The sequence below is a fragment of the Cryphonectria parasitica genome (assembly GCF_011745365.1).
Source record: "Cryphonectria parasitica EP155 unplaced genomic scaffold M406scaffold_6, whole genome shotgun sequence".
NCBI classification, from domain to species: domain Eukaryota; kingdom Fungi; phylum Ascomycota; class Sordariomycetes; order Diaporthales; family Cryphonectriaceae; genus Cryphonectria; species Cryphonectria parasitica.
Genome location: NW_024468914.1, coordinates 1,107,075 through 1,120,515, shown reverse-complemented (window position 1 = coordinate 1,120,515; position 13,441 = coordinate 1,107,075). Strand labels below are relative to the sequence as shown.

The 13,441-nt window shown below is 49.8% G+C and overlaps 5 protein-coding genes across 5 annotated transcripts; 3 read left to right on the top strand and 2 right to left on the bottom strand.

The window, feature by feature from the left end:
- Positions 1-1,861: 1,861 nt before the first annotated feature.
- On the top strand, positions 1,862-2,746 carry M406DRAFT_323096 (uncharacterized protein). The gene is made up of 2 exons (XM_040919737.1): positions 1,862-1,960; positions 2,038-2,746. The coding sequence occupies exons 1-2, from the start codon at positions 1,939-1,941 to the stop codon at positions 2,373-2,375; spliced, it is 360 nt and encodes a 119-aa protein (XP_040774290.1). The 5' UTR covers positions 1,862-1,938; the 3' UTR covers positions 2,376-2,746.
- Positions 2,747-3,487: 741 nt separating this feature from the next.
- M406DRAFT_261652 (uncharacterized protein) lies at positions 3,488-5,299 on the bottom strand (the record flags this gene model as incomplete). The annotated part of the gene is made up of 2 exons (XM_040917457.1): positions 3,488-4,035; positions 5,125-5,299. Coding segments are annotated over 2 exons (723 nt in total), but the record flags the coding sequence as incomplete, so codon positions are not given.
- Positions 5,300-5,868: 569 nt separating this feature from the next.
- On the bottom strand, positions 5,869-7,371 carry M406DRAFT_262662 (2-methylcitrate dehydratase PrpD; the record flags this gene model as incomplete). Its single annotated transcript, XM_040917524.1, has 3 exons — positions 5,869-6,384; positions 6,556-7,140; positions 7,225-7,371. 3 exons carry the CDS (start codon positions 7,369-7,371, stop codon positions 5,869-5,871), a joined length of 1,248 nt encoding a protein of 415 aa, XP_040774288.1.
- Positions 7,372-9,207: 1,836 nt separating this feature from the next.
- M406DRAFT_347092 (general substrate transporter) lies at positions 9,208-11,538 on the top strand (the record flags this gene model as incomplete). The annotated part of the gene is made up of 6 exons (XM_040922252.1): positions 9,208-9,394; positions 9,470-10,247; positions 10,320-10,724; positions 10,796-10,889; positions 10,955-11,060; positions 11,523-11,538. Exons 1-6 carry the CDS (start codon positions 9,315-9,317, stop codon positions 11,536-11,538), a joined length of 1,479 nt encoding a protein of 492 aa, XP_040774287.1. The 5' UTR covers positions 9,208-9,314.
- A 950-nt stretch (positions 11,539-12,488) lies between these two features.
- Positions 12,489-12,891, top strand: M406DRAFT_234141 (uncharacterized protein; the record flags this gene model as incomplete). The annotated part of the gene is made up of 2 exons (XM_040915971.1): positions 12,489-12,524; positions 12,589-12,891. Coding segments are annotated over 2 exons (339 nt in total), but the record flags the coding sequence as incomplete, so codon positions are not given.
- Positions 12,892-13,441: the final 550 nt, after the last annotated feature.

Below are 13,441 nucleotides of genomic sequence, written 5' to 3'. Positions count from 1 at the left end.
GGAATAGAGAAATTGCCAACCAGGTAGACGGGTCACTCGAACAAAACTGACGTGCTGCCTCGGGCTATCACAAAGTTGACACGAATACTAACAAGCAGAGCAGCTATTACCAGAAGACAACAGGGTGATGAGTATCCAAGTAAGATGTCACAAATCATATGCAACACTGGCCAGTATGATCACTCACCACAGACGTCACTAGAGATCATCTGGCTAGGAGAGCTGCAAGCTGTGGCCTTGAATATAAATTGGACGGAATAGTCGATCACTACTATGCTGATTTAATCAAGACAAAGCGCCTTATATCACCTTGCCTGCCACAATCGCGACACATTGCTGAGGCATATTAATTATATCTGTGTCCAGAAGCACAACAATAGTGCATCTACGGACTATAAGAGAGGTTGTTCGTGAAATCACAAATGCATCATATTATATGATCAAAGATATACAAAATCCAGCAATGGTCTCAACTCACTATCTATCTCTCCTTGAGATTTGTGTGTTTTAATTACCTTGGCTTGCAATCGGGGCCAATGTCGGCCGAACTCGAGCGATCAGTAAGGGACACCATAAACCGTTAATTTGTTACAAGAAAAATCTTAGCAGTTTCATAATTTCCTCAAACACGCAAATTAACTTTGTGACTTCCTCGACATACTCTACAGCACGGAGTTTAGAACAAGCAGAGAGGCTCCATCCGGGTTCCGAAGAGTAACAAGACCACTAGGATAGTCCTGCGGAATCAGGGCTTTCCAACTGTGGAGGCCAAGCTCGGTGGCCGGCGGCGGAACAAGGTTGAGAAAAGCACAAGGACGATATAACCGTCGGAACCACATACCCTGGATGTGAGCGAAATGGACTCTGTATTTACTCGTCAAGAAAGATTGTCTTTATCCGGTCCGCAGACCCGTCTGCCAAGCTATGATGCCTGCCTTTGGGGCTGTCGTCATCCTCTGATATTACGAGTGATGATAACGAGAAGCATAGATCGAGTACACTTCAAGAGCCCGAATAGCAAAGCAATCCAGTATTAAAGTCACAGTCTTTGAACAAAGATCACATTCGGCAGGAGTCCGACTTGCATGTGTGTCATCTATGTTGTTATTGCCAAATCCAGAGAATGGCCTGTAGGCTCAGGGCGGTGATTGTTGCACTCGTATTGTGAAGATCAGTATTGTTTTGATGATTCCCGTGGCTCAATGATCAGTCCATCGGCAAAGCCATGACTGCAAACGATCGCTATAATTTGATCCAAATGCAAACAAGGCTGTAAAAAGAAGTTCGTGCTACTGCAGAGAAAAATTGGACCCTTCCCGCCCCTCCCAGTTCGGGGATCAACAAACTATCTGCCAACAATCCACGCACAACTCACCTTACCCTCACATTTCCTCTGCTGCGCCCGCACCCTTCTCTGCCCTATGTACGCCCCAACATTTCCCGGGAAAAAGGTTATGTCGTGCCTGCTGCCCGCATTTGAGCGCCCGCAGTAAGAATGCCCAGTTTCTGCCAGTTCAGCACAAGATCTCGAGAGTGAGGGTTGCAGACGGGCTGCAACACCTTCCCAAAGAGGCAATTCGGGAAACACGTCACTACACGCCAAGAGTGGACTTTGTGCAGTGAGCGCTTTTGCTCATTCGCAGCGACCCCTCCTTCGATCGCAGTCTCTTTGCATCGGCTCACACACCTGCCGAGATCGCTCACCCCGCCTTTTGGACGATAGTCCGAGGTAGGGGAGAAGACGAATCAACGGATTTTGCATGGGCATGGCGTCATCCGCGATGCACTCATATGAAAACGCCCTCTGCCCGCCTGCTAGGAAGAGGTTGTGAGTTCCTGGCTATCCATTTCGTTTTCTTCGGAAAGGGATCGATCTGGAGAAGAAAGTGTGTGTTGGGAGCCACCAAAGGTCAAAAGCCCCTCTCAGAGATTACCGATATGTTTGGATCAAGGTTTCTGAGTGAGTTCATCTGAATTATATACCTTGTTTCCCACTGATTCTTCTTTGCAAGTCTGAGCGCTGACCAAGCCTCATAGCCATCGGGCCTAATCCTGCCTTTTTCCAAAGGCTGCGATCATGGTTCCGACAGACCTGGATTCTGGACATGGGAGTCTCAGAGATCCTTGGTCCGGTCCCAGTGATAGCAAAGGAAGCAGAGGCCAAGCTCATCACCACACCGACGCCCTTCAGCGTGTCAGCCAGCCGCGCGCCGGCTCTCTCCACCATCTCGCCGTCTTCACCGGCTTGGATGGAACTCAGACCTATTCAAGGGCTACGGCGGCAGCTGCGCAGGAGGAAGGGCTGGAGCGACCTCAGGAAAACACATCAACTTCAGGCACGAGAGGAGAGCGTGGGACTTCTGACCGCCGCATAACTTTCATAATATCTAGGGGATGAGGAATCAGGTGCTGATTATAGGGGGCTATTGGATTGCATATGGAGGGCCACCTGGTTGCAGGTTGGCCTCACGAAGTCTCATCTTGCATTTGTTTTTGTGTTTTTCTTTCATTTTCTATGTCATTTGGATGCTATGGCGTTACGGGCTTCGGCGGAGGGTGCGGGTCTGCACACACTGGAGGGGCATCGACAAGATCCCAGCAAATGCTCGTGACTCGGAAGGAGATTTTGAGGCAATTGTCTCACCAGCCAGGGAATTTTGAACTGGCCGTTCAACAAGATACCACATACCAACACACTCATTAGAAGACCATTATACCATCCTAATGGGAATGATGAATTCAGAGCATCTGACTTAATGTAAGCGGAGATAGGGTAGTTCGTCTTCATCAGGCAACCTGCTTAGGGCTGCATGACCTGCTCGATCGGGACAAGCATTGGTGGCACATTTCAAGCCGTAGCCGGGTTTTCTGCAGGTGTAGTGTCTGCTACGTAGTAACAAGACGCATACCTGTTCTTGAATCCCGCATGACAACCTTCTCCACCGAAATGCTCCTGTGTATTCGTCAGCGTCCACGTTGACTACTCACCTGATTTGACCGGATTTGTAGGTTGATCAGCATCGTAGCATTATTCTTTTCGATCGGACCGAGGAGCCTAGAATGTAGGTCTCGAGAGAGCGGAAGCAGCTCTTTGCTTGATGTCAAGAGAATGAGCCGGACTTGGTACACGGGCACTGATGCTCGTCTCAATGAGTCCTGTCTCGACACATCGATCAATTGAGTGTCTGAAGAAATCAATTGAGGCTTGGCTGTTGCATATGTAACTTCCTCGCTTGAGGGCAGGAGATACATTTAGGAATGCAGGCTATGCAATGATTCATTGCTCAGATAATTCGGCTTGCAATCTTCCTTGGCCACACAGGCAAGTGGAAAGGGTTCAATATCGATTGAAAGCAGTCCAAAAATTAGCCAAAGAGTCATGTCACGAAGAGAGTCAACATCGGCAAAAGCAGTGAGAGAAATTGTGATCGTAAAGTCATGAAATACACGTACAGGACTAAAGCGCTCAAATCAGCCTGGATTGCGATCACAGCTCACCATCAAGGTCCATCATGCCCTTCTCATCACCGTTGGAAATAAGTCCCTCCATCAAAAGAATACCTTCGCCCTCGTTGAAGATCTCATGAGGGCTCACCGTATTTTCATGACTTGTTACCAACACTTTCACGGTGGCCAAGAGATTAGGATCCCTCGCAAGCCTCAGTAAGGATTGCATAACCGTCCGCAGATCATCTTCGTACTCGCCCGTCTCATAAGTCTCTACTGCATCGACTACGCAGACCACTGTCTTCTGCTGAGGAAGCTGTCTGACCAACCACTCGAAAAAAGGACACAGCACGCCAACATCCCCCCCGCGCAGCCCTTCCATGTCAACGTTCTTCTGGCAAAAGGTGAAGTTCGCAAAGTCCTGTCGGAGAAGCTGAGCGGTCAAGCTTCGGATCAAGGCACTCGGGCCGGCGAACAGATCATCGGACTCGGGATGCTGTCGACAGAAGAATACCACAGAGGCGAAGCTGGGCCTGGTGCGAAGTCCTTGCATCAGCATTGCAGACACAAGTGACAACGCAGAACCGGCTTGGATTGCATCGTGCCGTGTATCGCCCTGGATAAGCAACTCGCAAGAGGTGGAAGACGTCGCCCAAGCGCGGAACTCGTTTGCTATGATGATACTCTTGGCATGGCTGCGGTATCGCAGAGCAATGGAGTCCTCAGAATCTAGGATGCTTGTGATGTCGCTCGAATCCAAGCTCGATATCTTGAGGAGTTCCAGTAAGACACTGGAATATACTGTTGGCTCTGGTGATGATTGGTACGGATAATATTGTATAGGTAGTTGAGCTATTAAAGGGCCCGGCGGTTGATGAATCCCTGGGGAGGTATCCACGACTGCTGCAGCGGGTTCCATGGTACCTATTGCTGAGGGGGATACCAAGAAAGTTGTTGCGGCGGCTGGGTCGGGGACGGAGTGACAGCTTTCATGGCTTTAGATCTCTCGTCTTCCGCGAGATGGTTCTTGAATTCCTCTTTGAATCTTTCGAAGTGAACTAGCATTCCCATTAGCCTGACAAAAGTACATTGACCGTGATATTTGGTGGATAAGACAAGTCAACTTATAACTCATCTCTTGAGACCTTTCCCGCTCCATGTCACGGTTCTTTTCTCCCTGTGAAAGTAGATCAAATATTTCATTGATTAGATCAATCATATTTGTAATTGATTCACCCAGTTTATCCACTTTCAAAGCAAGCTCGGTCCCTTGTCGTATAATGAGGTGGGACTTCTGCACGACAACTTCTACTCTATTGCCCATAGAAATCTCGAGAAGCTCGAGCCGGCCAAATTCTGAGTCGGAGATAAATCAGTGATAATCCATGTCCTCAACTTGCGGTGTAAAATACTCATCCTGCAGTATTAGTTCCATTGCCCTCTTCGTTCCCTCTATGTGCGAGCCAAGACCTTGCTCTACTAATTCCTGGCATTTTATCGGGATCTGGACAATACTATTAAGTAGCTCCTCTTCATATTTTTTGCCATCATCCACAACCGGCAAAGTCTGACGGAACCTCTTTACTGAAGAAAGTAACGTCAGTATGGGGATCAAGGGTTCACGGAGTTGAGAGCAAGTAGGCTCACAGGTGGTTGACAAAAAGTACACAATCGCACCCTTCAAAGCCTTGAGCGTGCATGCAACCAGACTAATAGATGCCAGTATGATATTTTCATCTTCTGGGAATGTGGCAAGAAACATCTCGATCTTTGAAAAAGTCTTCTCAAGGCCATGTTCGTCGAAGCTCGATTTGACCGTCCTGCGGACATCTGATGCGACCTTCGCAGCCTGCTAAAGTTAGGCCTCTGGATGAACGAGGGCGTCAAGACGTTGGAAAAGACTCACATCCAGGAGCACTCCCACTGCAGCTTTTACTGGTGGTGTGTATTCAATGTCTGGGACGAATTCAAGTGCCTGTCGCGCAACATCACTTCTGTCATTGAGATATCGCTAGACCTTCCTAACGCCGCTCACGAACTGCGACTTGTCGCCATCGAATTGTTCCTTGGCTTTTTCGAGCCTACTATAAATATCATCCCAGTTCCGTAGGCCTCGAATGCCGTACTCCGGCTTTTCTGCCAGCTGTTTGGGTAGTTCCGAGTTGCCATCAGTGAACTTCATTTGAAGTTGTCTTCTACACCTATCATTTGTGCGCATTCCCATGTTGTGGTGCGGCAACTTCTGGATAATACTCGAGGAGTAACCCTGTATTGTCAGAATAGCAATCCACTTCTTGACAGACAATAGAGCATCGGGACATTTTTCAATGTACTATTTAATAGAAGACGATGATTATAGGTCTCTCCAGCATGGGATAAGAGATTTGATAGTCTTGGGTCTCTAAATATTGCTTGTGAGGGCTACTGTCTTTCTCGAGGAGCCAAATAGCTGGTGATGGACGCAATGGACTCCGCATTCTCAACAGCCCACAACGTCTTACTCGCAACACCAGCCTGGGCTTCGCCCAAGACTCTCTGACACTGGTCCATGAACTTCTCTTGCAGCCTCTTCTCGTCTAACGGCACCTCCATACTGCCAACTGCATGGACGACGTGCTTCTCGAGGGTGCGCCCTCCGTTCATTGTGACCACGACCTTTGTCTCATCGGCTCCCAAGCTGTCGTCGATCTCGGCATGGATACGGTCACGAACACCAATGACCTCGGCATTGCGGACAACAGAATCCTCGTACTGGCTCGGCGTGGCCTTTCCAAAGAGCAGGCCGCAGGCACCTCCATGATAGACGCTGAACTTGCCCTGCAAGCCGTCCTTGGGCTCTTTCTTGCCTGTCAGCTCCAGCACGAGGTAGTGGACCTTGGCATGCACGCTCTCGATATCTTCCGGTTTCAGGCCTTCCTTTTGCATGTCCTCATGTATCTGCGCACATGCATCGATGACAGGGTGTATGACGATGCCACACGGGAACGGCTTAAAGCTGTTGCGCAGGATCTCCCACCGGCCTTCCGTCGCGGGCAGACCAACGTCGCCGCTCCCAAGCCACTTGCTAAGGTCCGCCTGTATCTCTACCTCCCCCTTGGTCGCGCCCACGACGTTGGCCCACCCTCTCTTGGCCTCCAGCGACGTGTCACTACTCGTGTAGCCCTCCTTGGCCAGCAGCGCCGCCATCAAGCCCGCCTGCGCCGCCCGCCCAGGATGGAAACTCTTGGTGTGGCTGCCAAACATCTCGCGCAGCCCCACGACCTGTGTGGCCGCCACGCCGACCGCATGCGCAATCTTGTCGCGCGACAAGCCCAGCAACTTGGCCACCGCCACCGCGGCGCCGACAGAGCCAGTGGTCGAGGTGATGTGCCAGCCCACGTCGTAGTGCTGCGGCCAGACGGCCAGGCCGAGCTTGCACTCGACCTCGATCCCCGCGACGAGAGCTAGGAGGAAATTCTTTCCAGAGATGGTCTCGGTTCCTTCGCGGGAGCGCCATTCAGCGGCGGCAAGAAGTGCGCTGGCGACGGGGCCCGTGGGGTGGATGATGGTGTCAAGGTGTGTATCATCGTAGTCGTGCACATGGGAGGCGATGCCGTTGAGGAGGGCGGCGTGCTGCGGGTCTGTGCGGTTGTCACCTTCGCGTCCGAGGAGGGTGGCACTCGGACGGCCAAAGAATGGTTTTAGAGCATTGTGCTGTGGTCCAGGGTGTGCGATTTACTGCGTCAGTTTTCCCTGGCGCTGGAAACAGAGTTGAAGCTAACAGTCTCTCGCACTTACGGCAATCTTGACGGCTTCATGATCACTGCCTCCTATGGCACATCCAGCCCAGTTGTAGAAGCTTTGCACGGCTGCCCGGACCACATCTGGTGGTAGCTGGGTGTATTTCAGGTCGTGGACCCATGAAGCGACGTTTCTGGTCGCCATGACTCTATTCCTCTGCTAATTATGGCCAGGGGCTGTTTCGGTGATGAGAAGCCAGAAGAACCAGACGCGAGTGTAGAGGTGCCTTTCTTATGACGTTATATATCGTCTCGTCAGTGAAGTTCTTCGCCGACCTCGGAGTATGAATTACAGGCGAGAAGATCTCGGCCTGCTCGCTTTTGTTCTTTCCCTTCTAATAACACTAGAACATCGTTGTGTTTTTGCAATGACAGGTGCATCTTCACAAAATCTACCCAACTACGACCGTCCACCCCCTCGCCACTCGGATTAAACACAACCCGGTATTCTTCTATCATCACAGGTATGCAGTATTAGTGCCCGTTGAGGATGCGGGGAAGATGTCATCATGAATCAAATCAGTCTGCATGACCTTTCAACATTGGCCTTGCTAGGTCTAGGGTGAAAATTACAGCTTACTACGTTGGGCTGCTGCATCATCTTAATCACTGGATATACTTAATGCAAACCTCGTGCTCTATCTGCCAGGTCATGCTCCTTGGAATACGATCAAGCTTTCTCTTGGCCCCGCTTAGCAGGAAAATGAAGCTTTCGCTAACGAACGCTACGTTGAACGCCACCGGCGGGAATAGAGTGGAGATATTCTGCTGTGGCATTATTAGTTGTGCCAGAGTGGGGTATTATAAAATGTGAGCAGCAGTTCTGTTGCTCTTGGGTTTGACAGGCAGATGGGCGGTGTTGGATACTTTGAAGACAGGTAAAGATTGGCCTATCAGTACTATCTGTTACTATTCTCAAAGGTAGAACAGCCAATATGAGTCCGAAGTGGGAAAAGTATTGCTGGCTGCAACATTTCGACCAAGTCCGAGACGATTTGCTCCTCTCCCTGACCAGCACTAAATTGTATTGCCGATACTATCAGAAGTGAACGGCCACGGCCTCAAGGATACCCGCTCGTTATGTCGTATTTCAAGCGGGTTGCCACAATACTTGGTGATAACTCACGGAGGAGCAGAATCACAAACGATGCTCAATGTTTCATTTTCTATTCCAAATGGGGGAGAGGGGAGAAGCCACTGCTTGGGAACGAAGAGTCGTATTGATGGATACCTTGTACAAGGCTACATTTCCCTGGAACAAGGGATGCGCAGATTTCGAGTCAGGTAACCCAAATAAAGGCCGGACATCCGTCCAGCACAGAGGTCATCATGCTTGTCCCGTGGGGTCACCACTGGCTCTCAAACGGGACTCGGGACGAGCGGCACAGTTTGGTGTGGGGCGTCTGGGGAAGGTTGCCTGTGGGGTTGTTCTGATCAAGTGTCCAGTCTATGAGGTAACAGCTTGTTTTTAGAGAGGACGAATGTCTGCGATTTCTCGATTAGATGTTCATGATGTGCGTCACTTAGGAATTTAATGTGGTGCTGACAATACTCAAGGCTTGTGGCCTATACTATGTACAGTAGAGTCTTCGAGTTAGAACCCTTGCAGGCAATGTCCTATGTACAGCAGATCCTGGGGTACAGATGTAAGTATAGTCAGGGGTTATACTCACTTACTGGTACATGTTGGAGAAAGCAGGGGAGGGAGGAGTGAAAGATGATCCCCATCAGATTTGGGGATCCCTGGAGGGGGTAGAAACCGATGATTCCTCATACGCACCTAGCGTTGTCCCCCGAGTGGTTGTGTTGTGAACTATAGAAGACCGTTGAGGGGGACAAGGTGGCGTTTCTGGGTGATGACCACGCGACGCCGTCGATCATGCCTTTGTTCTTGCCTACGCCCTTAAGTAGCAGCGTGTTTCGAAAAGTTCGACACGTCTTTGGTCCAAGTCTCGTCATCTTAAATTACCTCTTTGATTCTCTAAGACGAGTTGCTCCGATTTCCGTCTCGAAAACAGCAGCAACTTGCGCACGTATCCAGAGTACCGTCTACAGAACCAGTCACGAGTATACACAACGGGTGGCAGGATGCCTTCGTACTTTGGTCTGAGGGGTAGCTCCCTACAAGCAGCGACGATATGGGCAGTCATTATGCCATCGTATCTTTTGTAAGACTTGCTTCTTGACGCAGGCCATAACATTTTTCTCTTGCTAACAAGAGCGTCATATTAATTATTTCACAGATTTGGATACAACAACGCAGTCGCTGGCGGTCTCCTCAGCCTTCCCTCCTGGATAAGCACATTCCCAGAGATCGACACAGTGAATACCACTGGCGCTGAGCAAGCTGCAAGTTCGCGACTCCAGGGAACAGTCGTTGCACTCTACACGCTGGGTTGTTTTTTTGGTGCCCTCGACTGCATATGGCTTGGCGATAAGCTCGGCAGGAAGAAGACGATCATGTTCGGAGCGGCGGTAAATTTCATCGGGGCCCTGCTGCAGTCGTCGTCCTTCTCGCTCGGACAACTCATCGTCGGGCGGCTGGTCTCGGGTTTCGGCTTCGGACACCTGACGGCCACTGCGCCCAACTGGCAGGCCGAGTGCTCAGCAGCTGATCACCGAGGAGCCGTTGTGCTTCTGGAGAGCGTCTTCATCAGCGGTGGGCTGGCGATCGCCGCGTGGATCTCGTTTGGGATCTCGCACTCGACTGGCTCTGTCACTTGGAGATTTCCACTGGCACTGTCGGGGTTTTGGTCGCTCATCATACTTTTTACTACGCCTCACATGCCTGAGTCTCCTAGGTGGCTGGTTAGAAAGGGGAAGGTTCAGGAGGCCAGACAGACACTGGCTGCCTTGAACGGTGTCGAGCCTGATGCTGCTGATGTTGCCGACAATGTTGCGGAGATTGAAGAGTCGCTGGCATTTTCGGGCCAGGCCAAGTTTACAGACATTTTTCGAAACGGCGAGTCGAGATTGCTTCACAGGACCTGCCTTGCTGCCGCAGGACAGATGTTCCAACAGGTAGGCAGCTGGAAATTGAAACTCACAATGGATCCTGGACGTGGCTAAAATGTACTAAAACCTTCTTGACAGATGAGCGGCATCAACGCCCTAGCCTTCTACCAAGAAACGATTTTTGAGACCGACCTCGGCCTGCCTGCAAAGACGGCGAGAATTATTGCTGCCTCCGTCTTTACCTGGCAGACCCTGTGCTCTCCTATCGGCGTTTTGACAGTCGACCGGTTCGGCCGGCGAAAGCTAATGCTGTTTGCCGCGGCGGGCATGGGTATTTGCATGGCCATCATCGCAGGCGGCTCCTCGCAACCAAATAATAATTCTGCGATTGCTGCGGCGGCTGCCTTCATTTTTATGTTCAGCTTCTTCTTCCCTACAGGCTTCTTAGGATTGACGTTCCTCTACGCTGCTGAGATCGCACCTCTCAGCCATCGCTCGAGTATCACTGCTATCTCGACGGGTTCGGCGTGGCTATTCAACTTTGTATGCAGACTTTGTGTTCCCTGTTATGCGCTATCCGATCGTCTGCTAATCTCGTATACTGCATGTCACAGGTTGTGGCAGAAATCACGCCAGTAGGCTTCTCCACCATTGGATATCGGTACCCTATCGTTTACGCGTGCATCAATCTTTTTCTCACATTGCCTTGTAAGGAGTCTCGCTACCCACATGCATTCCAGATGAATTGTATGAATCTGACGCTCGAGAAATAGCTGTCTACTTCCTCTTTCCCGAGACCAGTGGTCGCCACCTCGAAGAAGTCGACCTGATTTTCACTCACAGTCGCAACATCTTCGATACGGTCTCCATGTCCAATAAGCTTCCCAGAGGCGCAGCGGGCCGAGAGCTGGAGAGAGAGGATGCAGAAAAGAGGATTAGAGGCTTAGAGGCTGAGAAGGATGGAGGACTAGAGCCAATGGTTTTGCACGAAAGCAACGTAGCAATTTGAGTGTGAGGCAGATATATGCACGGACCAGCTGAGGAGGAACATCTCTTGTCGAAGATTGGAGAGGTATTGTCTTATGTTCTTGGGGATGTAGAAGTTGAAAGATAGCGAAAGAAAGGGAAATCTACTGTCTGACCCCCCCTCGCCGGACACCCGTACCCGCCGGACACCTAATTTTCGACAGCGCCATACAAATATCAATATCCTCACACACATACACTTCCCTCAATATTGAAGCTATTTAAATAGTATTTTGATAGATAGATAGTCCTCTAGATGACGAATCTATTGATATAATTATATTTGTAGTCAGACGCCTTATGACGCAATTGTAGTGATATCGGAAGCTAAGGTCTGTTCCTTCCTGTCTTGATAACTGTGATCTTTTTCCTTCAACACTCTTCTACCTCAAGCCAGCCACGATGCCTTCTCACGCCTGGAATGAGGAGAATATGGCTGATGCCCTCTTCGATATCATAGATAACCATTTATCTTTGCGGAAATCAGCCAAGAAACACGGAATCCCCCCCCAAACGCTGTCAGATCGGCTGCGTGGAGGGTCTTCAGTCCAAGAGGTAAAACAACCTCAACAACGCCTTTCTACGACCGAGGAAGAGAATATATCGAGATGGATCATCAAGCAGGAAAGCCTAGGATATGCTCCATCAGCTTCTGCTGTTCGTGGCGTTGTAGCAGCCCTCCTCAAGCAGAAGGGAGATCTGAAGGCTCTCGGCCGCAAATGGATAGAGGGCTTCAAGAAGAGAAATCCTCAAATTCGCCATAAAATAGGCACTCGCCAGGAAGCCACCAGATACGATGCCTTCACCCCGAAAGCCGTCAACTAGTATTTCGACATTCGCGAGAAGGAATATGGGTGGATCGAGCCACAGCTTACAGTGAATGTGGATGAGGGTGGCATTATGACTGGATATGGTGAATTTCTATGGAATCCTCATCTCAGAGCCTCTAAACTGATGCTTTTGCTAGGCCTGAACTCGCTGGTCCTTGGTTCTTCTGAAAAAAAGAAGGCATTCCTCAAAAGTAGCCAGGACAGAAGCTGGGTTACCCTTATTGAAAGCTGTACAGCTACAGGCCAGCTTCTGGACCCAGGAATCATCTTCAAGGGCAAAGATCTTCAAAAACAGTGGTTTTCTGAAGATATGGAGCAGTCTGTGCCAACCTGGCGTGTGATCACAAGTCAAAACGGCTGGACAAGCAATGAAATCGCGGTGGCGTGGCTTGAGGATGTTTTTCTTCCTCAGATGAACATCCTCCGTGAGAATGATATATCTCGGGCTATTCTCCTCATCCTAGATGGCCATAATAGCCATACTTCAGTAAGTTAAGCCTTGTGAAGCTCAAGGTAGTGAACCTCGAGGATAACGTGCTGATATAAAACAGCCAGAGTTTATGGCTTCTTGCTACTTGAATAACGTTTTCCTTTGCTTTCTCCCTGCACATACCTCCCACGGCCTCCAGCCACTAGATAACGGCATATTTGCTGTATTGAAAGCAGCCTATCGGAAAGAACTTCAAAAGTTGCAAGATCTTACAGACTCAGCCCCTGTTAACAAGATCAACTTTCTACAGTGTCTCATTACAGCCAGAGCAGCAATTACTCCTAGAGTAGTAAAAGGAGGATGGAGACATAGTGGCAACTATCCAATTAATCGCCATAAAGCCTTATCTCATGAGGAAATCCAGGAGGACAAGCAGAAACGAGGAGCAGACGAGTTAGAGGAGGATGAGGAGTATGAGCCTATTTCCCATGGGTTTATCACTGCTATAGGCCGAGATCGAAGCTATAACGAACGCAGCAAGCTGAGGAGGGTTGCAAATCACCTTGAAGACCTTCAGGCTGAGGTTATCTTGCTCCGACAGCAAAATGCTTCCCTCAAGGCCCAGAACGAGGCCATCTCGAAGACCCGGAAGCGCAAGAAGATCCCCAATCCCAACAAGCGCTTTATGACTATCTCAGAGGCACTTGCGGCTGGAGAAGAGGCCAATCTAGCCCAGGAAGAGGAGGATTTGCCTGTTGAGGATGTTGTGGAGGTTCAAGACGAGGTTGACGAGGAGGACTCTGAGGACGATAATGCAGACATTCTACGTGAGGATTCACCACCAATTCGCACATCTTCTGGACGGGCTAGCCGTATGCCAAATAGATATTTGGAATGAGGAAGTTTAGATCATTTCGATGATATATTTATTATTATTATACAATTTGAATTGAATTACTTCTGTGTGTTTGAGT

Coding starts and splice junctions, on each gene's coding strand:
- M406DRAFT_323096 (XM_040919737.1), top strand. CDS start 1,939: ATGTTTGGATCAAGGTTTCTGA. Junction 1,961..2,037: donor GTTTGGATCAAGGTTTCTGA/GTGAGTTCATCT, acceptor CAAGCCTCATAG/CCATCGGGCCTAATCCTGCC.